This window comes from Balaenoptera ricei, chromosome 3 (assembly GCF_028023285.1).
Source record: "Balaenoptera ricei isolate mBalRic1 chromosome 3, mBalRic1.hap2, whole genome shotgun sequence".
Classification (NCBI taxonomy): domain Eukaryota; kingdom Metazoa; phylum Chordata; class Mammalia; order Artiodactyla; family Balaenopteridae; genus Balaenoptera; species Balaenoptera ricei.
The window spans coordinates 126,524,892-126,549,322 of record NC_082641.1 but is presented as its reverse complement, the minus strand read 5'-3'; the positions used below and the strand labels follow the sequence as shown (position 1 = coordinate 126,549,322).

Below are 24,431 nucleotides of genomic sequence, written 5' to 3'. Positions count from 1 at the left end.
CTGAAAGCGGAATAATGAGTAGATGAAAAGAAGAGGCAGCTGGTTCAGGTAGAGGGAAACAGCATCTGCAAAGTCAAGAGGGAGAGTCTTGCGAGTAAGGCACTGAAGTACTTGAGGAAGCGGAGGAGCAACACAAGACGGTGGTTAGGCAGGGCCAGAGCGCTTGAGGAATTAAAAAAGTCGAAGCCTGACTCTCATCTCCCATCACTCTTCCCTGCTTTTTTTTTCTCCAATTTCCCCTTTCCCCCCGACTTACTGTGTTTTAAAATGTGTATTTTCTCATTTCCCCTCACTAACGTGTCAGTTCCATTAGGGCAGAGATTTTTTTTTTGTCTGTTCATGCTTAATGAACAGAGTGGAACAGTGCCCTAATGTAGTTCAAGGTTTTTTTTTGTCTAATGAACTTGAGTCTTACTCTGATTGCAATGGGAACATGTTACGATGCCTTGACGTGTTTAATGGGTCACTGACTGCTGTGAGGAGGAGATTGGGTCTAAGAGGTGGGGAGACAAGCTGTTGGACTGGTGCGTGCACAGAAGGGTTGTATTGTGTCCTGGGGTCTTCTCACCGGAGAGACCTTTGTAAACCACTTTATCTAAGGTCGCTACTGTTTTAGTTATGTCCAGCACTTTTGCTGGGTTTTGTTCGTTTTCTCAACTAGGGTATGAGCTTCATGAGAGTTTCTGTGTTGTTCACAGCAGTGATTTCTGACATCGAGTACAGTAGGTGCACATAGTAGATGTTCCACCATTTGTTGAATGAATTAATGAAGTTGGATGGTGTCAGTGGAGACAGGAAGAAGTGGATGAATTTCAGAGAGATTTAGTAATGGAAAACTGACAGGTTGTGAGAACGGACTGGTGATTGGGGTTGAGGGCCTTGGAGTTGCCAGACTAGTCACTGGATAGTCCCTAATGTCAAAAAAATTTTTTTCTAAGGGATGGGAAGTGTGCCTTCAACATTCTGAATCTTCACCACAGGATGGCTTACTTGTACGGTAGCTATTTGGGTCATATTTTTTCTCTGCCTGTCTGTGAGTTCCATAAGGACAAAGCTAGAGTCTTCTGCATCCTTATATTCTATCCAGGGCCTAGCTCAAATGTGTTGTAACCAGCAACCTAATGTTTCCTTTTGGCCCTAGGAAAAGAACAGCATGGTTTAAGGAGGGATTATGATCCTCTTTTACATATGAGAAAACTGAGGCTCAGAGAGGTTGGTGAACCTGCTCAAAGACCCCCACTGAGGAGCCAGTGATACTAGAAATCTGATAGTCCAAACACTTTGCAGTGTTGGGGAGGATGGAACTTCAAGTCCACTTTAGAACCATGACCCTACACTTTGAAAAAAACAACCAAACCAGAACTGGCATCCATGTTTTAGCCATTTTGTTACCACTTCTCTTAGCTAAGTTACACCAAATGTGCTGCATCCACTTATTCATCTATTTATTAAGTGTTTGTGTGCTTCTGAATACTGCAGTGCAAGAGGACGGGGAGACATGAGTGAAATAGAGCCTTGGAACTAAGAGGAGGGGAGTTCTAGGGTCAGACTTCATGTATTCAGGTGCCAGCTCTCCCACTTCCTAATTGTGGGCTTTAGCAAGTTACCTAACCTCTCTGGGCTTCCATTTCCTGAACTATGAAAACTGGGTTAATAGAACCTATCTCACAGGATTTTAGTAAAGATTAAAGGGATAATACCTAGAAAAGTAATTAGTTAGCACCAGGATCGGCTACATAAAAGGCAAAAGGAAAGTGTGGAGCCCGTTCAAAATTACTAAGAGGGTAACAGCAGAGCAATAAACCAAGCCCAGGGCTCTGCTAGGTGTGGAGTTGACTGCACAGGTTGTATGCCTGTGTAGCCAGTCATGGCTAACAGTGTCTGATGCGTGGTGAGTGCTCAATAAATGTTAATTATTAATTTCCTAGGGTACCCCCTCTCAAAGAGCCAAGATCTATTGACGGCAAAAGGCACTTAACCTCAAAATAACTACATAAGAAAGAATGTGACACACACTGCGGACACAGTTGGATTGTTGGGTGCCATTCCAGGACCCACATTTTAAAAAAGAACATTGACAATTCAGATTATGTGAACTCCTTTGTTACTGAAGACACTCAGGTGGAATCTGGATGAAAGCTGTCAGTTATAGATTGGTTGCCTTTTAGCTTTTGGTGGTTGTAATAACCACATGAAAGTCATTTCTTCTTCAGTGGAAAGGACACAGTATTTTGAGTCAGACGTTTCTTATCTAGCTAATAAGAAGAACCACTATGGCTGAACATTGCCTATTTCTTGGATGCTGTACAAGATGTTTCCTGTGTATTAACTCATTGAATTCCCCCAGTAGTCTTGGGAGGAAAGTATAGTTGTTAACCGGGTTTTCCCCCAGTAGTCTCGGGAGAAGAGTACAATTGTTAACATGGTTTTCACAGGTAAGGAAAACAATCAGAGAGGTCAGAGTCACAGCTGGTAAGTGGCAGAGGCAGGGCTCAAGCAGCCTTGTCTGGATCCAGGCTCATTAGCCCAAAGTCTTATGTTCTGCCACTGGCAGCCAGGTGCTTTTGGTCAGGTTATTTTACTTGCTTTGGTCTCTAGCTACCTCAGGGGGTGATAAAGTTTGGGTGAGGCTCAAGTATGTAAAGTCTTAGGTAAGAAAAGTGTGTGCAGCCTCTAGCAGAGTCCAGAGGTTATTCTGGGATTTCTCTTCTTTCCCCTTGAGCTAACCTCTGAGCTTATACAGTTAAATGGTTTTATCCTTATTGGAGGGAAAGGTGGTAAAGACCTATAAAGTGCCTACAGTGTTGAGAAAGTAGTGAGTGGCGCAGTTAGGAGACTGCCTGGGACTTGAGGTCCTTGCTCCCCTATAAAAATATCAAGTGTCTGTAAAAATTTAGCACCCCTGTGGCAGAAATGAGCCACCATCCTCTTGGTTCTCCATGATAGTTTTACTTGATAGCAGGTATGAAAGGGCAGACTGGTGGGCCTCCAAGTGCAAGGTAAGGTTAAAGACAAGGAGTGTCACCTGGATTTATAGCCATAGCTCCCAGAGCCTGAGTGCCATATAAATTAGGTAGGGGACTTGATTGACAGCAAATGACCCCATCCTACAATGCCTGCAACATCCTGTGGACATTAGAAATCCATGCTTCTGTCACTGAGTAGCACTGTGAGCTTAAAGTATGTCAGCTGCTGAACCTCTCTTTGCCTGCTGAACCCCTCTTTGCCAGATCTCTGATTTGTAAACACTCAAATCGGATTCTGGATTCTGCATCATGAGGATTCTATAATCATGAGGAATGATTGTAGAATTTGCGTGATCTCTGTAGTTTTTGTTCACTTCATGCAAGTTAGGGATAATTGTATTGATTTTTCAGCCTGTTTATCTTGCCCAGCGGTTGTCAGTAATGCCCAGTATGAATCCATTCGGCACAAGCAGGATCAGATGATCAGGTCCTGTCTCTTCATACTGTACCACCGATGCCTCAGCACTGCCTTCCTTTTTCCTAAGGACTGGGAATGGGATGCTGAGAATGGGATGGAATGGCTTATTCACATATGCTTTCATTTCTTCTTTAGAAGGGAAAGCAAAGACATTTAACAAAACCTTTACGACTGTGCAGATTTCTGTCTCCCTCCACCCCCATTTCCACCCTCTGTAAAGTTATAAGGATGCCCTCCATTTCCCTCTTCTCTCCTGCTTCTTCCCTCCCCATGTCCCCTATAATCATGCAGACAATAAAGGCTGGTCTTTTGGGTGCCCCAGAGAGTGTGGGCTACTTCCAGTCTTCTGATGTCTCCTTGTGAAAAAAGCATTTCTGCCTTGGATGGACAAGGTGTTATCTCCTTTGGATGAAATCCTCATCCTCTTTCTAGGTCTTCTTCATTTCCCATTCCTGAAGTACATAAAGACAGGAAGTATCAGTTTGTTAAATATTCTAGTGTAACCTGCAGGATAAAAACATACCACTGCACCTAATTATATAAAGATCTCCATGGCCAGATCAGAGAGTCATGGGTCCTAGTCCCACTCTCTTTCTTTGGCCTTGGGTAAGTCATTTCTCCATGCTGGGTCTCATCTCTAAGGGGGTTCAAACACCACAGTTTGTCTTTCTCAGACAAGGAAACTGGGGCCCAGAAGGAGCTGGGGAGTGGGGACTGCGTCAGTGCTTTTCCACAGCACCGTGGTTTGGGTAGGAGGCTGATGGGAGAGAGGCCAAAGCAGCTTGGTAAGGAAGGGTGAGGGCAGGCAACCCACAGGGCTCTGTTCGTTCTCCCAGGGCTGTCTAGGAGTTCACCTGAGATGAATACTGAAGTCAGGGCCAGCAGTGAATGGCTTTTTAACTATTAAAAATCCATGGCATTTCCAGCCAGCCCAGGAGGGGATAGGGTGAAGGGCAGAAGATGATGGTTAGAAAATTCTTGGTGGGAGGATTCTCCATTCCCAACCTCTCCCTCTGAGGTCTTCACCACCTTGACTGCAGTTGCTCAGGGCAGTGACCTAGGAGTCATCCTTGATTTCTTTCTTTTCCTCATCCTCCGCATCCTCATCAGCAAATACTTCTGCTCTGCCTCCAAAGCCAGCTAGTTACTATCACCTCCGCTAAACCTTTCTAATCTCTCATCAAGGTTACTTCTTCTAACTGATCTTTCTTACCCCTCATCCATTCTCAACGTAGTAGTCAGAATGATCTTTTAAAAATGTAATTCATATCTAAGAATTCCTTGGTCAGAATTTGCCAGTGACTTTCCATTATGTTAGAACAAAATCCAAAGTTCTTCCAGTGGCCTACAAGGATCAAGGAGAAGCAAACTATGGCTCATGGGCCAAATCTGGCTCACTACATGTTTCTGTATGACCCACCAGCTATGACTTTTCAGATTTTAAATGTTTTTTTTTTAAAAAAATAGTTTTTTATGACACCTGAAATTTATATGAAATTCAAATCTCAGTGTCCATGAACAAAGTTTTATTCGGACACAGCCATGTTAATCATTCGTTTACATATTGTCTGTGGCTACTTTCCTGCTATGATGGCAGAGGTGACTTGTGAAAGGGACCATGTGTCCACAAAGCCACAAATATTTACTGTCTGGCCCTTTCCTTTCCAGAAAAAGTTTGCTGATCTAGATGATCTGGCCTTCGGCTGGTTACTTCTCTAATCTCATGTCCTAATGCTCAGGTATTTGTTTTTCAGGTCTACACTTTCTTATCTGCAATTCTGAAATCCAGAGAGCTCTGAAACCAAAACATTTTTTAAGTGTTTTGGCACAAACTCATTTAGTGGCAAAAACTGACCTGAACTGACATGAGGCTGTTTGTAATCTATTTATTCAATGTGGTGTGAATATTCATGTGTCTTGCTATAGAATTATCAATGTGTTTGCTTACAGAGTACCTCCTGAGAACTTGGGGTTTTTCATCATATATAGTATATGCACCATATTACCTTTCTAAAATTCAAGAAGTTCTGAAACACAAGTTTCAGAGATAGTACTGTGGACCAGTATCATGGAGTGAGCTATGGACTTGGAAGAGATGGATTTGCATCCCAGCTCTCTCACTGATGCCCTGCATAACCTTGGGCAAGTCCCTTCACTTAGTTTCCTCACCTACGAAATGGGGCCTTTCATGTCTCAAAACATATTGTAGGCTCAGAAACCAAAGCTTGTTAGAACTATGTGTTAAGAAAGAATAAGTAGGTTCTGAAGGAGATTTGAAGGTCTTGCCCTCTGAGCAAAGTTCATGAGTTTTACTGCATGGATATATTGGCAGTTCTCTGCCTTTCTCACTAGCTGACTTTTTGGTTCTTGGTGAGGTTCCATAGAAAGGAAGCTTTCAGATCTCTGAATTTTGATTAGCTGATCTATGGCCGTACCTTGGCTTTTTGTAGCACTCTTCCTTGGTTGGAGGTTACGATGGATGGGCTCCTCTTCCGCAGCTCAGAAACACAATTGACAGGGAGAGGTTGCTCTGGGGCATTGTTCTGGGGTTTATTTGCAGTTTCCTGTTGATGACAAGAAATAGTTACATAGGTGAGGTCTAGTGCTCGCTACTTACACCCAGCCTGCCCTCAAAAGAATGCAAGTAGAAGGCACTGTGCAAACACGTCAGCATCAGACAGGGTGAGGGCTAAAAGATACTTGAGGGCCTTGGAATAAAGTTAATGACTAAAATTACTAAAATTAAAATTACTGAACCCTCACTATGGACCAGGTTAGCTCATCTAGCCTTTTCAATCCTATAAAGCAGGTACTATTATTATGTTGTCCCATTTTACAGATAAGGAAAATGAGAAGGTCAAGTCACTGCTCAAGGCCAGAAGGCTGGTGAGTGAGACAGTTGGGATTCAAATCCCACAGTCCTGTCTCTTAACCTCTCTCCTGTATTCCTTCACATTTTCTACACTGCCTTTACTCATATTTTCCAGGTGATTGCCTAGTACCTTGCTGAATGTAGTTCCTTGAGTGTGACATACTAATGGCTAAGCCTGTAAGGAATTTAGAGAAGACTCTTTGTCTCCAAAGGCCATCACAAGGATCAAAAGTGGAGAGGAAAGCCCTGTGGAATGTGAACATCAGGGCATGCTGGTGGGAGGAAGCAGCTGGGATGAGGGAACCACTTCTACTCCTCCACCAGCCCTCTGTGACTCTGGGAAGTTGTTTTGTCCCTAGCCCCTAAGCCCTTCTTCTGTAAATGAGGTTGGAAATGCCCCACGGAGTGGAAGTGTAGGAGTGGAAGAAACTGCTCTGGCTTTAGAGTCATGAGGTGTGGCCTGACCTTGGACAGCAATAGGAATACTGTTCCCAATGACAACTCACATCAGACCAGTTATTTCATCTCTCTGAGTCTCCATTTCCTTGTGTAAAAGCAGGTATAACATTTATTCATTTGACAAACATTTATTGCACTTCTACTATTTTTCAGATTCTGAAGGACTAGGGCTATAATGATAAACAAAACAGACATAGTCCAGTTCTTAATAAAAATACAATCTAGTGGGGGAGACAGAAAGTAAGGACATGAATATACTATATATACATGTATACATATACATATATTCACACACAAATTGTGGTTAAGTGCTATGAGGCAGAAGAACAGATGGGACTGTTGTTAGTTTAGACCAGTGGTTCCCAAATGGGGGCAGTTTTGTCCTCCCAGGGGACATTTGGCAATTTCTGGAGACATTTTTGGTCGTCATAACTGGGCATGGAGCTACTGGCATCAAGTGGGTAGAGGCCAGGGATGCTACTAAATATCTTATAATGCACATGACAGTCCTACAAAAAATTATTGGCAGTAGTGCTGAGGTTGAGGCACTGATACAGACTGAGGTCCGTGAAGTTCTCCCTGAGGACATCCCATTCAAGGTGATGGTTGCTGGGAGCATTAGAGATAATGGATTCAAAGCCCTGAGTACAGGGACTGGTACACTGGGGAACCTAGGAGAGGGCATGTGCCTGGTGGCTAAAGCAAGGCTCTGGAGTCAGACTTCCTGGGTTTGGGATCCTGTCTCCCACTTAACTGAGTGACCTTGAGCACGTAATGCAACATCTGAACCTTAGTTTCCTTGTCTGTCATATGGGGTGAATACACATAATACTACCTCATAGGACTGCTGCGAAGATTGTGTGAAATCATACAGGTTAAGATGCTGTACTGGCCTGTGGTAATTGAGCAATACAAATTTGTTATTCTTATTCAGTATTGTATATTATTATTATCAATAACCCCAAGGCCACTTCTAAGATCACATTCAGGATAAAAAGTCAAATAGTAGTGCTTCAGTGGAGAGAACACAGGCCAGAGAACTTGCTCCAAGAGTCTCTTTCATAGCTGTGCCACTTATGGCATGTTTCCTCTCCTCTTAGAGCCTCAGCTTTCTCATTTGTAAATAAGCATAACTCCTACCCCCAAAGAATGATCATGAAGATCTGTAGCATATGAGGGGATTGAGGAGCAGCTGCCCCTGGTGCAAAAGGGAGTAGACTCACCCCGCTCTTGTTCTTGCTGTTCACGGAGAGCCCCAGGGCTGGGCCCCCTGCCAGGGACTGCTGCAAGCGCTCCTTCACAGCCACCAGCCGCAGCTCCAGGTCGATACGGCCCTCTTCCTTCGCCCTACACTGAGCTTCCAGGGTGGCCAAGGCCTCTTCCAGAGCTTTTAACTTTGCCCCTGTGTCCAAAGACATCTATGAGATATAGCTGAGCCTGGTTTGGCCAGAAGCATCAGGGAGTTTGGCAGGGCCTCAGGCCCTAGTCTGCCTTCCCAGAGGGCCTTTCCAGGCCTCACTCCTTGTTAAGGGATGGACTTTGGACCTGGGGTTCCAGCTCCATGCAGGGGTGTGTGGTTTTTACCTGCCCAATACCCATTTCCCCATTCTCCTCTCATTCCCTGTAGTTTGGATGGGGATGACTTCACTCCTAGTTCAGGGGATAAGGCACATAACTTAGACCTGGCCCATAATTATATCTCATTTTTTGGTCACAGTGGTTGGTTTAGGGATCAAAGCTGGTTCAATCAAAGTGAATCCCGAGGTGTTTATGGGGGCTATCGGGAAGAGAAGCCTCTCTGCTGGAGTGGCTGCACGGATTGGGTGACGGCTAGAGCTCTGTAGCCTTTATACCACCATGAGGGGCAGAGAATGAAACCAATGTAGGGGAAGGCAGAAGCAAGAATTAGAGAAATATGTTTCCTGGTGACATCATTTAAGTCCCTGGACCCTGTTATATCTGATCATTTAAGTTTCCAATTACATTTTTCTTTTCATTTCTAAGCCAGTTTGACTTTGGTTTCTCTTACTTGTAACCAAGAATCATAACACAGGCTTTACATTGATCACAAGTTCCTGCTAGGATTTTGCTGCTTATTCAGTTTAAGCCAACAAACCTATATTAAGACCTTCTTCGTGCCAAGAGCTGTTTTGGATCTTACCACGTTTAAAGATTAGTTCCATTGTTTGTCCTGAGGAGGCTGCACTGGAGTGTTTTCTAGTGTTCTTTTCATTCATTTGTTCATTCATTCATTCATTCGTTCATTCATTAAATAGTTATTGAGCGCTTGCTAGGTACCGGGCACAGTTCTGTGCCCTTGGGATATATCAGTGAACAAAACAGGCAAAGATCTTTGCCCTTATTGAACTTACAACTGTGTGTGTGTGTGTGTGTGTGTGTGTGTGAGAGAGAGAGAGAGGGAGGGAGGGAGGGAGAGAAAACAATATAATAAATATAATAAATCTAAGATGTCAAAAACTGATATGCTATAGAAAAAAACTGAGCAGGACAAGTTTGGACAGTCAAGTTGACCTGCTCCATACCCTAGTTCTGACTCTTAGAAAGTTGTTTATATTGAAACCAAACTGCCTTTTTTTTTTTTTAATAATTTTTAAAAAATTTATTTTATCTATTTTTGGCTGTGTTGGGTCTTTGTTGCTGCGTGCAGACTTTCTCTAGTTGTGACAAGCGGGGGCTACTCTTCATTGTGGTGCGCAGTCTTCTCATTGCGGTGGCTTCTCTTGTTGCAGAGCACAGGCTCTAGGTGCGCAGGCTTCAGTAGTTGTGGCACGTGGGCTCAGTAGTTGTGGCACGTGGGCTCAGTAGTTGTGGCTCACGGGCTCTAGAGCTCAGGCTCAGTAATTGTGGCACACGGGCTTAGTTGCTCTGCGGCATGTGGGATCTTCCCAGACCAGGGCTCGAACCCGTGTCCCCTGCATTGGCAGGTGGATTCTTAACCACTGAGCCACCAGGGAAGCCCAGAAACCAAACTGCCTTTATGTGCCTTCTTCCCATTGATTCTGGTTCCTAGCCACACAGAACAAGTCTTTAAGCCAGAACTTCTCAACCTGAGGCTCGTGGACTCCCAGGCAATCTATGACTCTGGGGGCACAGGAGCTCCTGAAATTGTTTGCAACATTGTGATTTGTGGGGGTTTTCTCCCTTAGGAAAGGGTCCATAGGTTCCATCAGATTCTCATGGGGCTATGTGACCTTGGATGTATTCTTTATAAGGACAGGACCTCTGTTCCCTCCAGCATGTTCAGAAACCTCAGGCTGAAAGTGTGCTGAACTGCAGCTATACAGAGAATTCAACAGAAACACAGCAGAAAGTGGGGTGCAGAGGAGCTCAGGGCATGCAGGGCCTGCAGAGGTCATGGTCCTGGATTTCAGAAGAGGATCCTGGTAAAGTGTCACCATCCATTATTCCCAGTACCTGAACCAATGTATCACACATTTGGGTGCTCAGTGCATATCTGTGAATGAATGAGTTAATGTGAGGTTCAAAATATCTCTTCCATGATTCTAAGGCACACTCTGTTTTTCACATTTTAGCATTTCTAAAATCAGATCTCATTTTACCACATTAAGTGTACACATTTGTACACTTTTTCATCTTCTCACTCTAAAAGCAGTTATTAAATCAGTGGCACTTCCATTAGTCAGCAGAGAGGATGATGATGAGGAGGAGGAGGAGGAGGGGGAGGAGAAAGGGGAGGAGAAGCCCACCTATTCCTGGTAAGAAACCAGGTGGCAGATACCAGGGGAGGTGTCAAGGATGAGACGCCCTTGTGCTCAGGACCACACCCACATAGATACCTGGGCTGTTCCGAATGGCTTCCTTTAGTTCCCTCTTTTCCTGCCGCAGTGCCATCAGCTCTGTCCGGATTGTCTCTTTCTCTTTCTCCAGCTTTTCTTTTTCTACCAGGTACCTCCTGGCATCCTCCTCAGCTCGGTTCTTACCGTACTTATATTGATGCGCACCTGCAGAGATAAGGCAGGAAAAGGCCCTCAATTCTGAGCTCTGGTGAGAGTATTTGGGTGGTGTTAGCTTCTCTCTCAGCCTCAATCTGTCTGTCTATAAAATGGGAATATTTAGGTCTATACCCCTGGATATATTTAGTGTGAAGGAGAGGAAACAAGGAGCCAAAGGGAGGCAGTAGTGCACAGGGATGAGGAGTAAGGGCTTTAGAACCAGACAAATCAAGGTCTGTGTTTTCTTTTGCCCTTTACTGGTTGTGTGACATCAGGCAAAGTGAATGTGGTGTTTTTGTGCCTTCCCCCTAGGCTTTACTTTCCTCACTTGTAAATGTGGGTATCAATCAAATTTACCTCTTGGCATTGTGATAAGGTTTAAAAGAGATAATTCATGAAAACTACTTAGTATAGTACCTGGCAAATAGTGCTTAGTAAATGTTAGATAATAATGTAAAACAAATTTTGTGATGCATACACACTTCGGTTTTAGAATTTTTTTTTAATAAATTTATTTTATTTGTTTATTTTCAGCTGCATTGGGTCTTTGTTGCTGTGTGTGGGCTTTATTTGTGGCAAGCGGGGGCTACTCTTTGTTGCCGTGCGCAGGCTTCTCATTGCAGTGGCTTCTCTTGTTGCAGAGCACGGGCTCTAGGTGTGCGGGCTTCAGTAGTTGTGGCTCGTGGGCTCTAGATCTCAGGCTCAGTAGTTGTGGCGCATGGCTTAGTTGCTCCGCGGCATGTGGGATCTTCCTGGACCAGGGCTCGAACCCATGTCTCCTGCATTGGCGGGCGGATTCTTAACCACTGCGCCACCAGGGAAGTCCCACACTTTGGTTTTAAAAGGGCATTTTTATAGTTAACTCTTGGTACACATAAGATAAAGGGACAGCTACATGTAACTCATCTACAGAGAATTGAGAACTGTGGCTAAAGTCAGGCATTGCCCATTTTATTACTGAGAAATGGGTGGGGGGAGAGAGGGACCCCATAGTCTACTGTAGGCTCTACACTATGGTGGACAATAGCTACAAATTATCATGGGAAAAATTTATTGACCATTTACTATATACTATGCTATTTATATGCATTTCTATTTAATCCTCACAAAACTCACTATTATTAGCTCTACTTTATTGTTGGGAAACTGAGGCACAAAGAGGTTAGGTCTCACTGCTAATTATGGAAGAGCCCAGGTTTGGACTCATGTCTGTCTAACTCCAGCGTCCATGCTATGCAATACTGCTTTAGCTTGGGCAAGGTCATAGTCCAACCTCTCAGTGAAAGTTTTATTTATATTTTTATGCTACAGACAGCCACACATAGTCCTTTGTAGGTGGGGTGTGGAGCGATTCCCATGGTTTGCTGATAATTGGGGGTCTTGTCTCTCCAGCTCTGTAGGGATTGCAGTGGTCACCCATGACCTATGCAAAAATCAGTTCCTGCTACAACTACCCTGCAGTTCAAGCCTCATTATAAATAAGGCATGGAGGACAGAGAAGGGGACACATGGCTCCCCGTACTTCCCAGTTACACAATGGCATCCCAAGGGAGTTGGCTCTCAGACTTTTGGATTTTATAGACTGGTAAAATAAAAATAAATAGGGATACCAACAAAGGGTTGTCACCATTATGTTGTATCGGATAAGGACCTTAAAACTACCAGTATTATTATTCCCACTATTTTCTATTTATTTTCTGTGTTAAAATAATATTTTAACATCCTGAGTTGGACACAAATGTACAATAAAGTAGTTGTTTATACTGAATAGTATTAACTTTATGAAAAACTTTATGCACTGTGCTTATTTTTCTCATTCCATTGCAGATGAGTAAAAACTTCCTTAGGGACCAAACCAGCAAGTAGACTCAGCTTTGGGAGCCATTACCCTGGTCCACCTTGATGTGTCAGCACAACAGAGAGCAGCTTACTTCATACCCAGCCCTGTAATGCTTGAGTCACTCAAATGGTGGTAAAGAGGCAAACTAGATTGTTTCTAATCGGTAAGTTTTAAGGAGCTACAATTCTGTGGGTCTTATAGCATTAGTGATAAAACAGAACTGCCCAAGCACCTTCCAGAAAATTCTGTGCCTCCATAATGAAGGAAAAAAGGAATATTTAGTGTCCAAGTTAGTAATGTAACTAATACATAAATGTTGTAGTATGTATCAGTACTTCATTCCTTTTTATTGGTGAATAATAGTCCAGGTGATCTTAGGGGGAAACCTTCCATTTTGTCTGATGAGAAGTCAGCTATTAATGTTATTGGGATCCTTTGTAAGTGATCAATTGATTTTCTCTTCTGCTTTCAAGATTTTCTTGTCTTTGGCTTTAGCATTTTGAGCGTGATGTGTCTTTCTTGGATCTCTTTGCCTTAATCCTACTGGAACTTCACTGAGCTCCCTGGATATATAAATTAATGATTTCAATAAATTTGGCAACTTTTCAGCCATTATTTCTTTTAATATTTTTTATGCTCCTTTCACTTTCTTTTCTCCTTCTAATGCTCCCTTTATGCATATGTTAGTGCACTTAATGGTGCCTCATATTTCTCTGGGGCTCTGTTCATTTTTCTTTGTTCTTTTTTCTCTCTGTTATTTGGAATGCATAATCTCTGTTGATCTATCTTCAGGTTTACTGATTCTTTTGCCAGTTCAAATGTACCCTTGAGCCATTTGATAGGACATTGTCATCTTCCTTTCCTTTCCTTTTTTTTTATTAACCAAAGTTCATACTTTATTAGATTTACTTAGATTTTACCTGATGTCCTTTTTCTGTTGCAGAGCTACTACATTACATTTAGTCATTGTATCTCCATAGGCTCCTCTTGGCGGTGACATTTCTCAGATTTTTTTTTTTTCTCCCAGTTTTATTGAAATCATAATTGACATATAGCACTGTGTAAGTTTAAGGTATACTGCATAATGATTTGACCTACATACATCATAGAATGATTACCACAGTAAGTTTAGTGAACATCCATTATCTTGTATAGATACAAAATTAAAGAAATGGAAAAAAATTTTTTCCTTGTGATGAGAACTCGTAGAATTTGCTCTTTTCACTTACATATATTATGTACAACAGTGTTAATTATATTTGTCATGTTGTGTATTGCATCCCTGGTATTTATTTATCTTGTAACTGGAAGTTTGTACCCTTTGACTACCTTCATCCAGTGTCCCTCTCTGTACCCCCTGCCTCTGGTAACCACAAATCTGATCTCTCTTCCTATAAGTTTGTTTGTTTTTGAACTGTATTTGACCTACCGTATTATATGTTAGTTCCTGGTATACCTCATAGTGATTTGATATTTCTATACATTTAAAAATGATCACCATGATAAGTATAGTTACTATCTGTCACCATACAAAGATATTATATAATTATTGACTATATTCCCTGCACTGTACATTTCATACCCATGACTCATTTATTTTATAGCAGGAAGTTTGTGCCTCTTAATCTCCCTCATCTTTCTCCTCCCCCCATTTTCCTCCCCTTTGATAACCACCTGTTTGTTCTCTGTATCTCTGACTCTGTTTCTGTTATGTTTGTTTGTTTTGTTTTTTAGATTCCACATATAAGTGAAATCATATGTATTTGTCTTTCTCTCTCTGACTCATTTCACTTAACATAATACCCTCTAAGGCCATCCATGTTGTTGCAAATGGCAGATTTCATTCTTTTTAATGGCTGAGTAATATTCCATAGTATATATATATGTCACATCTTCTTTATCCATTCATTTTTGTTTGTTTGTTTTTAAATTTTATTGGGGTATATTTGATTTACAATGTTGTATTAGTTTCAGGTGTATGGCAAAGTCATTCAGTTATACATATACATATATTAATTCTTTTTCAGATTCTTTTCTCATATAGGTTATCACAGAATATTGAGTAGAGTTCCCTGTGCTGTACAGTAGGTCCTTGTTGGTTATCTATCTTATATATAGTAGTGTGTCTATGTTAATCCCAAGCTCCTGATTCCCACCCACCTCGCCCACCACATTTCCCCTTTGGTAACCATAAGTTTGTTTTTTGTTATCTGTAAGTCTGTTTCTGTTTTGTAGATAAGTTCATTTGTATCATTTTTTTTAATAGTAATCTTTTATTTATTTATTTATTTATTTATTTATTTATTTATTTTTGGCTGTGTTAGGTCTTCGTTTCTGTGCGAGGGCTTTCTCTAGTTGCGGCACGCGGGGGCCACTCTTCATCGCGGTGCGCGGGCCTCTTCACTATCGTGGCCTGTCTTGTTGCGGAGCACAGGCTCCAGATGCGCAGGCTCAGTAGTTGTGGCTCATGGGCCTAGTTGCTCTGCGGCATGTGGTATCTTCCCAGAACAGGTATCGAACCCGTGTCCCCTGCATTAGCAGGCAGATTCTCAACCACTGCGCCACCAGGGAAGCCCCTGTATCATTTTCTAAAAATTAGATTCTACATATGAGTGATATATGATATTTGTCTTTCTCTGTCTGACTTAGTTCACCCAGTATGATAATCTCTAGATCCATCCATGTTGCTGCAAATGGCATTATTTCATTCTTTTTTATGGCTGAGTAATATTCCATTGTGTATATGTACTGCATCTTTTGTATCCATTCCTCTGTCAATGGACATTTAAGTTGCTTCCATGTCTTGGCTATTGTAAATAGTGCTGCACTGAACATTGAGGTGCATGTATCTTTTTGAATTATGGTTTTCTCCAGATATATACCCAGGAGTGGGATTGCTGGATTACATGGTAGTTCTATATGTCGTTTTTTAAGGAAACTCCTTACTGTTCTCCATAGTGGCTGTACCAATTTACATTCCCCCAACAGTGTACGAGGGTTCCCTTTTCTCTACACACTCTCCAGCATTTATTGTTTGTAGACTTTTTGATGATGGCCATTCTGACTGGTGTGAGGTGATACCTCATGGTAGTTTTGATTTGCATTTCTCTAACAATTAGCGATGTTGAGCATCATTTCATGTGCCTCTTGGCCATCTGTATGTCGTCTTTGGAGAAATGTCTCTTTAGGTCATTTTGCCCATTTTTTTGAAAACATTTTTATTGGAGTATAATTGATTTACATTGTTGTGTTAGTTTCTGCTGTATAACAAAGTGAATCAGCTGTACATATACATATATCCTCATATCTCCTCCCTCTTGCGTCTCCCTCCCACCCTCCCTATCCCATGCCTCTAGGTGGTCACAAAGCACCAAGCTGATCTCCCTGTGCCATGTGGCTGCTTCCCACTAGCTATCTATTTTACATTTGGTAGTGTATATATGTCAATGCCACTCTCTCACTTCATCTCAGCTTACCCTTCCCTCTCCCCATGTCCTCAAGTCCATTCTCTACATCTGCATCTTTATTCCTGTCCTGCCTCTAGGTTCTTCAGAACCATTTTTTTTTTTTTTTTAGATTCCATATATATATGTGTTAGCATATGGTATTTTTCTCTTTCTGACTAATTTCACTCTGTATGACAGACTCTAGGTCCATCCACCTCACTATAAATAACTCAATTTTGTTTCTTTTTATGGCTGAGTAATATTCCATTGTGTATATGTGCCACATCTTTATCCATTCATCTGTCGACTGACACTTAGGTTGCTTCCATGTCCTGGCTATTGTAAATAGTGCTGCAATGAACATTGTGGTACATGACTGTTTTGGGGAGTCATGGGGGATGGCTGGATCATATGGTAATTCTGTTTTTAGTTTTTTAAGGAACCTCCCTACTGTTCTCCATAGTGGCTGTATCAATTTACATTCCCACCAACAATGCAAGAGGGTTCCCTTTTCTCCACACCCTCTCCGGCATTTATTGTTTGTAGATTTTTTGATGATGGCCATTCTGACTGGTGTGAGGTGATACCTCATTGTAGTTTTGATTTGCATTTCTCTAATGATTAGTGATGTTGAGCATCCTTTCATGTGTTTGTTGGCAATCTGTATATCTTCTTTGGAGAAATGTCTGTTTAGGCCTTCTGCCCATTTTTGGATTGGGTTGTTTGTTTTTTGATATTGAGCCACATGAGCTGTTTGTAAATTTTGGAGACTAATCCCTTGTCAGTCACATTGTTTGCAAATATTTTCTCCCACTCTGTGGGTTGTCTTTTCGTTTTGTTTATGGTTGCCTTTGCTGTGCAAAAGGTTTTAAGTTTACTTAAGTCCCATTTGTTTATTTTTGTTTTTATTTCCAGTACTCCAGGAGGTGGATCCAAAAAGATATTGCTGCGATTTATGTCAGAGTGTTCTGCCTATGTTTCCCTCTAAGAGTTTTATAGTATCCAGTCTTACATTTAGGCCTTTAATCCATTTTGAGTTTAATTTTGTGTATGGTGTTTAAGAATGTTCTAATTTCATTTTTTTACATGTAGCTGTGCAGTTTTCCCAGCACCATTTATTGACGAGACTACCTTTCCTCCATTTTATAGTCTTGCTTTCTTTGTCATAGATTAGATTGCCTTGGGTAGTATAGTCATTTGGACATTATTGATTCTTCCAATCCAAGAACATGGTATATCTTTCCAACTGTTTGTGTCATCTTTGATTTCTTTCATCAGCGTCTTATAGTTTTCAGAGTACAGGTCTTTTGTCTCTTAGGTAGGTTTATTCCTAGGTATTTTATTCTTTTTGACGTGATGGTAAATGGGATCGTTTCCTTAATTTCTCTTTCTGATCTTTCATTGTTAGTGTATAGAAACGCAAGAGATTTCTGTGTATTAATTTTGTATCCTGCAACTTTACCAAATTCATTGATGAGCTCTAGTAGTTTTCTGGTAGCATCTTTAGGAGTCTCTGTGTATAGTATCATGTCATCTGCAAACAGTGACAACTTTACTTCTTCTTTTCAGACTTGGATTCCTTTTATTTCTTTTTCTTCTCTGATTGCTGTGGCTAGGACTTCCAAAACTATGTTGAAGAAAAGTGGCAAGAGTGGACATCCTTGCCTTGTTCCTGATGTTAGAGGGAATGCTTTCAGCTTTTCACCATTGAGGATGATGTTAGCTGTGGGCTTGTCATATATGGCCTTTATTATGTTGAGGTAAGTTCCCTCTACGCCCACTTTCTGGAGGGTGTTTATCATAAATGGTTGTTGGATTTTTGTCAAAAGCTTTTTCTGCATCTATTGAGATGAACGTATGGTTTTTATTCTTCAGTTTGTTAATATGGTGTATCACATTGATTGATTTGTGGATATTGAAGAACCCTTGCATGCCTGGGATAAATTCCACTTGATCATGGTGTATGATCCTTTTTTTTTTTTTAATAAATTTATTTATCTTTTTATTTTTGGCTGTGTTGGGTCTTCATTGCTGCACATGGGCCCTCTCCAGTTGCGGCGAGCAGGGGCTCCTCTTCATTGCAGTGGCCTCTCTTGTTGAGGAGCACGGGCTCCAGGTGCGCAGGCTTCATTAGTTGTGGCATGTGGGCTCAGTAGTTGTGGCTCGTGGGCTGTAGAGTGCAGGCTCAGTAGTTGTGGCACACGGGCTTAGTTGCTGCACGGCATGTGGGATCTTCCCAGACCAAGGCTCAAACCCATGCCCCCTGCATTGGCAGGCGTATTCTTAACCACTGCGCCACCAGGAAAGTCCAGATCATGGTGTATGATCCTTTTAATCTATTGTTGGATTCGGTTTGCTAGTTTTGTTGAGTATTTTTGCGTCTCGGTTCATCAGTGGTATTGGCCTGTAATTTTCTTTTTTCGTGGTATCTGTGTGTGGTTTTGGTATCAGGGTGATGGTGGCCTCATAGAATGAGCTAGGGAGTGTTCCTTCCTCCGCAATTTTTGGGAATAGTTTTAGAAGGATAGGTGGTAACTCTTCTCTAAATGTTTGATAGAATTCGCCTGTGAAGTCATCTGGTCCTGGGCTTTTGTTTGTTGGATTTTTTTTTTTTTTTGGCTTTTCTGTCCAGTAATAATAAGCATTCATGTTTCTTTCTTTTTTTTTTTAATTAATTAATTAATTAATTAATTTTTTGGCTGTGTTGGGTCTTCGTTTCTGTGCAAGGGCTTCCTCCAGTTGCGGCAAGCGGGGGCCACTCCTCATCGCGCTGCGCGGGCCTCTCACTATCGCGGCCTCTCTTGTTGCGGAGCACAGGCTCCAGACGCGCAGGCTCAGTAGTTGTGGCTCACGGGCCCAGTTGCTCCGCGGCATGTGGGATCCTCCCGGACCAGGGCTCGAACCCGTGTCCCCTGCATTGGCAGGCAGACTCTCAACCACTGCGCCACCAGGGAAGCCCTGTTGGATGTTTTTAAATCACAGGTTCAATTTCAATACTTGTGATTGGTCTGTTCATATTTTCTACTTCTTCCTGGTTCAGTCTTGGAAGGTTATATCTTTCTAAGAATTTGTCCATTTCTTCTAGGTTGTCCATTTTATTGGCATGTAGTTGTTTTTGGTAGTCTTTTATGATCCTTTGTATTTCTGTGGTGTCAGTTGTAACTTCTTTTTCATTTCTAATTTTATTGATTTGAGTCTTCTCCCTTTTTTTCTTGATGAGTCTGGCTAAAGCTTTATCAATTGTGTTTATCTTTTTTTTGGCTGCACCACGAAGCTTGTGGGGCCTTAGTTTCCCAATCAGGGATCGAAGTCAGGCCATGGCAGTGAAAGCTCTGAGTGCTAACCACTGGACTGCCAGGGAATTCCCAATATTTTTTCTTTGTCTTTAATTTTTGTCAGTTTGATTAATACGTGTCTTGGCATGTTCCTCCTTGAGTTTATCTTGTATGGGAGTCTCTGTGCTTCTTGGACTTGAGTGGGTTGTTCCTTTCTCACGTTAGGGAAGTTTTCAGCTATAATCTCTTCAATTATTTCCTCAGGCCCTTTCTCTCTCTCTTCTCTTTCTGGGACCCCTGTAATGTGAATGTTCATGCGTTTAATGTTGTCCCAGAGATCTCTGAGACTGTCCTCATTTCTTTTCATTCTTTTTTCTTTATTTTGTTCTACAGCAGTGATTTCCACTATTCTGTCTTCCAGCTCACTTATTCGTTCTTCTGCCTCAATTCTGCTATTGATTCCTTCATACTGTATTTTTCATTCCAGTTATTGTATTGTTCATCTCTGTTTGTTCATTTTTTATTTTTATTTTTTAAAATATTTATTTATTTAATTGGTTGCACAGGGTCTTAGATGCAGCAGGTGGGCTCCTTAGTTGCGGCACGTGGGCTCCTTAGTTGAGGCATGTGAACTCTTAGTTGCTGCATGCATGTGGGATCTAGTTCCCTGACCAGGGATTGAACCCGGGCCCCCTGCATTGGGAGCACGGAGTCTCATCCACTGTGCCACCAGGGAAGTCCCTGTTTGTTCTTTAAATTTTCTAGCTCTTTGTTAAACATCTCTTGTATCTTCTCAAACTGTGCCTCCATTCTTTTTCTGAGATCTTGGATTATCTTTACCATCATTACTTTAAATTCTTTTTCAGAGAGGTTGCCTATCTCCACTTCACTTAGTTGTTCTTCTGTTTTGTTTTGTTTTTTTAAAATATTTATTTATTTATTTATTCATTTATTGGCTGCGTTGGGTCTTAGCTGCGGCACGCGGGATCTTTTGTTGCAGCTCACAGGCTTCTTTCTAGTTGTGCCACACAGGCTTCTCTCTAGTTGTGGTGCACAGGCTCCAGAGTGCGTGGGCTCTGTAGTTGCGGCATGTGGGCTCTCTAGTTGTGGCATGAGGGCTTAGTTGCCCTGCGGCATGTGGGATCTTAGTTCCCCAACCAGGGATCAAACCGACATCCCCTGCGTTGCAAGATGGATTCTTAACCACTGGACCCCCAGGGAAGTCCCTCTTTTGGGTTTTTATCTTGTTCCTTTGTCTGGAACATATTTCTCTGCCATCTCATTTTTTTCTAACTTTCTGGGTTTGTGGTCTCCTTTCCACTAGCTGCAGGAGCATAGATCCTCTTGCTTCTGGTGTCTGCCCCTGGCCAGTGAGGTTGGTCCTGAGGCTTGTACAGGCTTCCTGGTGGGAGGGACTGGTCCCTGCCCACTTGTTGGTAGAGATGGGTCTTGTCCCTCTGGTGGGCATGGCCATGTCAAGGGATGTGTTTAGAGGTGGCTGTGAGCTCAGTATGGCTTTAGGCAGCCTGTGTGCTGATGGGTGTTCCTATCCTGCTGGTTGTTTGGGCTGAGGCATTCCAGCACTGGAGCCTGTAGGCTGTTAGGTAGGGCCAGGTCTTGATGCTAAAATGGCGACCTCTGGGAGAGCTCAAGCCAAAATATTCTCTGGGTCCTCTGCCACCAGTGTCCTTGCCCCCTCATTGATCTACAGCCGACCCCTGCCTCCCCAGGAGACCCTCCAAGACTCGTAGTAGGTCCAGCCCCAGCTCTTATGGAGTTACTGCTTTGTTCTGTGTCCCAGTGTATGGGAAACCTTGTGTGTGCTCTCCAAGAGTGGAGTCTCTGTTTCCCCCAGTCCTGTGGCACTCCGGCACTCAAGCCCCGCTGGCCTTCAAAGCCAAATGCTCTGGGGATTCCTCCTCCCGATGCCAGACCCTCAGGCTGGGGAGCCAGACATGGGGCTCACGACTCTCACTCTTGTGGGAGAACCTCTGCGATATAAATATTGTCCAGTTTGTGGGTCGCCCACCTGGTGGGTATGGGATTTGATTATGTCATGAAATCGCCACTTGTAGCATCTCATTGTGCCTTCTTCTTTGTCTTTGGATGTAAAATATCTTTTTTGGTAGGTTCCAATCTTTTTTGTTGATGGTTGTTCAGCAGTTAGTTGTGATTTTGGTGTTTTTGTGAGAGGAGGTGAGCTCAAGTCCCTCTACTCCGCAATCTTTTCTGGAATCAAGGGGCTGCTTTTAGTTTGTATGCTTGCTGCCTCTTTCCTCAGCATGTGCTGGCAGTTATCCCTTTGATATGGTGTGTGCAGGTACCGTGGCCTTTGCACTCTCCTGGGATAGCGGGGGCAGGGCTTGGCGCCTGCTCATGGGTCTCTTAGAGGCGGCTGCTGTCCATGCATTCCCAGGACAGTGGGGGCAGGGCTTGGCACCTGCTCATAGGTCTCCTAGGGGCGGCTGTTATCTGTGTGCTCCAGGGACAGCGGGGGCAGCTCTTGGCGCCTGCTTATGGATCTCCTAGGCATGGCTGCTGTCCACGCATTCCTGGGACAGTGGGGGCAGGGCTTCTATCCATTCATTTCTGATGGGCATTTAAGTTCCTTCCATATCTTGGTTGTTGTAAATAATGCTGCAATAAACATAGGAGTGCATATATCTTTTCTAATTGGTGTTTTCATTTTCTTTGGATACATACTCGGAAGTGGAATTGCTGGATCATATGTCAGTTCTATTTTTAATTTTTTGAGGAACCTCCACACTGTTTTCCATAGGGGCTGCACCAATTTGCATTCCCATCAACAGTGCACAAGAGTTCCCTTTTCTCCATATCCTCACCAACACTTGTTATTTGTTGTCTTTTTGATAATAGCAATTCTGACAGGTGTGAGGTGATATCTCACTGTGATTTTGAGTTGTATTTCCCTGATGATTAGTGATGTTGAGCATCTTTTCATGTGCCTTTTGGCCATCTGTATGTCTTCTTTGGAAAAATGTCTATAGTCCTATACCTATTTTTTAATTAGATTATTTTTTTGATGTTGAATTATATGAGTTCTTTGTATATTTTGTATATTAATCTGTTATTGGATATAATATTTGCAAATATTTTATCTTATCCAGTCAGTGGCCTTTTTGTTTTGTTGATAGTTTCCTTCACTGTGCAAAAGCTTTTTAGTTTGATGTAGTCCTGTTTGTTTATTTTTGCTTTTGTTTCCCTCACCTAAGGAGACATATCCAAAAATATTGCTAAGACCAGTGTCAGAGAGTGAGTGCTTATGTTTTCATCTAGAAGTTTTATGGTTTTAGGGTCTTACATTTAAGTCTTTAATCCATTTTGAGTTTATTTTTGTATATGGTTTGAGAAAGTAGTCCAGTTTGATTCTTTCACATGTGATTGTCAAGTTTTCCCAACACTGTTTATTGAACACACTGTCTTTTCCCCATTGTATTTCCTTCTCTCCTTTGCCATAGATTAATTGCCCATATAAGTGTGGGTTCATTTCTAGGCTCTCTGTTCTGTTTTGCTGATCTCTATGTCTGTTTTTGTGCCATTCCCATGCTGTTTTGATTGCTGTAGCTTTATAGTATAGTTTGAAATCAGATAGCATGGTATCTCCAGCTTTGTTCTTCTTCCTCAAGATTGTTTTGGCTCTTTGGCATCTTTGTGTTTTCATACAAATTTTAGAATTATTTTTTCTAGTTCTGTGAAAAATGCCATTGGTATTTTAATAGGGATTGCATTGAATCTGTAGATTGTCTTGGGTAATATGGTCATTTTAACAATATTAATTCTTCTAATCCATGAGCCTGGTATATCTTTTCATCTCTTTGTGTTGTCTTCAGTTTCTTTCAACAGTGTCTTATAGTTTTCTGAGTATAGGTCTTTATCTCCTTAATTAGATTTATTCTGGGAGATCCCTGGTGGCCTAGTGGTTAGGATTCTTGGCTTTCACTGCTGCAGCCTGGGTTCAATCCCTGGTTGGGGAACTGAGATCCCACAAGCCACGTGGTATGGCCAAAAAAAAAAAAAAAAAACCTATCTAAGTTTAAAAAAAGAGATTTATTCCTAGGTATTTTATTCTTTTTAAATGTGATTGTAAATGGGATTTTTACTCTTAATTTCTCTCTCTGATAGTTCTACGTTAGCGTATAGAAGTGCAACAGATTCCTCTACGTTAATTTTGTATCTTGCAACTTTACCAAATTCACTGATGTGCTCTAGAAGTTTTTTGGTGGTGTCTTTAGGATTTTTCTATGTATAGTATCATGTTATCTGCAGTGACAGTTTTACTTTGTACTCTCCAATTTCTTCCTTTACTTCTTTTTTTTAAAATAAATTTATTTATTTTCATTTATATTTATTTTTGGCTGCGTTGGGTCTTTGTTGCTGTGCATGGGCTTTCTCTAGTTGCAGCGAGAGGGGACTACTCTTTGTTGCGGTGAGTGGGCTTCTCATTGTGGTGGCTTCTCTTGTTGTGGAGCACAGGGTCTAGGAGCGCGGGCTTCAGTAGTTGTAGCACGTGGGCTCAGTAGTTGTGGCTTGCAGGCTCTAGAGCACAGGCTCAGTAGTTGTGGCGCACAGGCTTAGTTGCTCCATGGCATGTGGGATCTTCCTGGACCAGGGCTCGAACCTGTGTCCCCTGCATTGGCAGGCAGATTTTTTTTTTTTAATTAATTAATTTATTATTTTTTTAATATTTATTTTTGGCTGTGTTGGGTCTTCGTTTCTGTGCGAGGGCTTTCTCTAGTTGCGGCAAGTGGGGGCCACTCTTCATCGCGGTGTGCGGGCCTCTCACTGTCGTGGCCTCTCTTGTTGCGGAGCACAGGCTCCAGACGCGCAGGCTCAGTAGTTGTGGCTCACGGGCGTAGTTGCTCCGTGGCATGTGGGATCTTCCCAGACCAGGGCTCGAACCCGTGTCCCCTGCATCGGCAGGCAGATTCTCAACCACTGTGCCACCAGGGAAGCCCGGCAGGCAGATTCTTAACCACCGTGCCACCAGGGAAGCCCCCTTTACTTCTTTAAGCATGGTTTCCCTTAGTCCTTTGAACATATTTACAAAGGATTCTTTGAAATCTTTGTTAAATTCCACATGTGGGTCCTCTCATAGACAGT

The 24,431-nt window shown here is 42.3% G+C and overlaps 1 protein-coding gene and 1 long non-coding RNA gene across 7 annotated transcripts in view; one reads left to right on the top strand and one right to left on the bottom strand.

Annotated features, from left to right (window-relative positions):
- The window catches only part of LOC132362623 (uncharacterized), a 128,942-nt gene that overhangs the window by 252 nt on the left and 104,259 nt on the right, over positions 1-24,431 (top strand). For all 3 annotated transcript variants that reach the window (XR_009502425.1, XR_009502426.1, XR_009502424.1), the window contains exon 2: positions 12,577-12,752. This is a non-coding gene — a long non-coding RNA (uncharacterized LOC132362623). The remainder of the gene's footprint in view (positions 1-12,576; positions 12,753-24,431) is intronic.
- AFAP1L1 (actin filament associated protein 1 like 1) overlaps positions 2,027-24,431 on the bottom strand; it is a 72,090-nt gene continuing 49,685 nt past the window's right edge. For all 4 annotated transcript variants that reach the window (XM_059917443.1, XM_059917444.1, XM_059917445.1 and 1 more), the window contains 4 exons: positions 10,594-10,758; positions 7,999-8,177; positions 5,880-6,008; positions 2,027-3,896 (listed from right to left, as the gene is read on the bottom strand). In XM_059917443.1, coding sequence (XP_059773426.1) covers positions 3,873-3,896; positions 5,880-6,008; positions 7,999-8,177; positions 10,594-10,758 — 497 coding nt within the window. In that variant the 3' untranslated portion in view covers positions 2,027-3,872. The remainder of the gene's footprint in view (positions 3,897-5,879; positions 6,009-7,998; positions 8,178-10,593; positions 10,759-24,431) is intronic.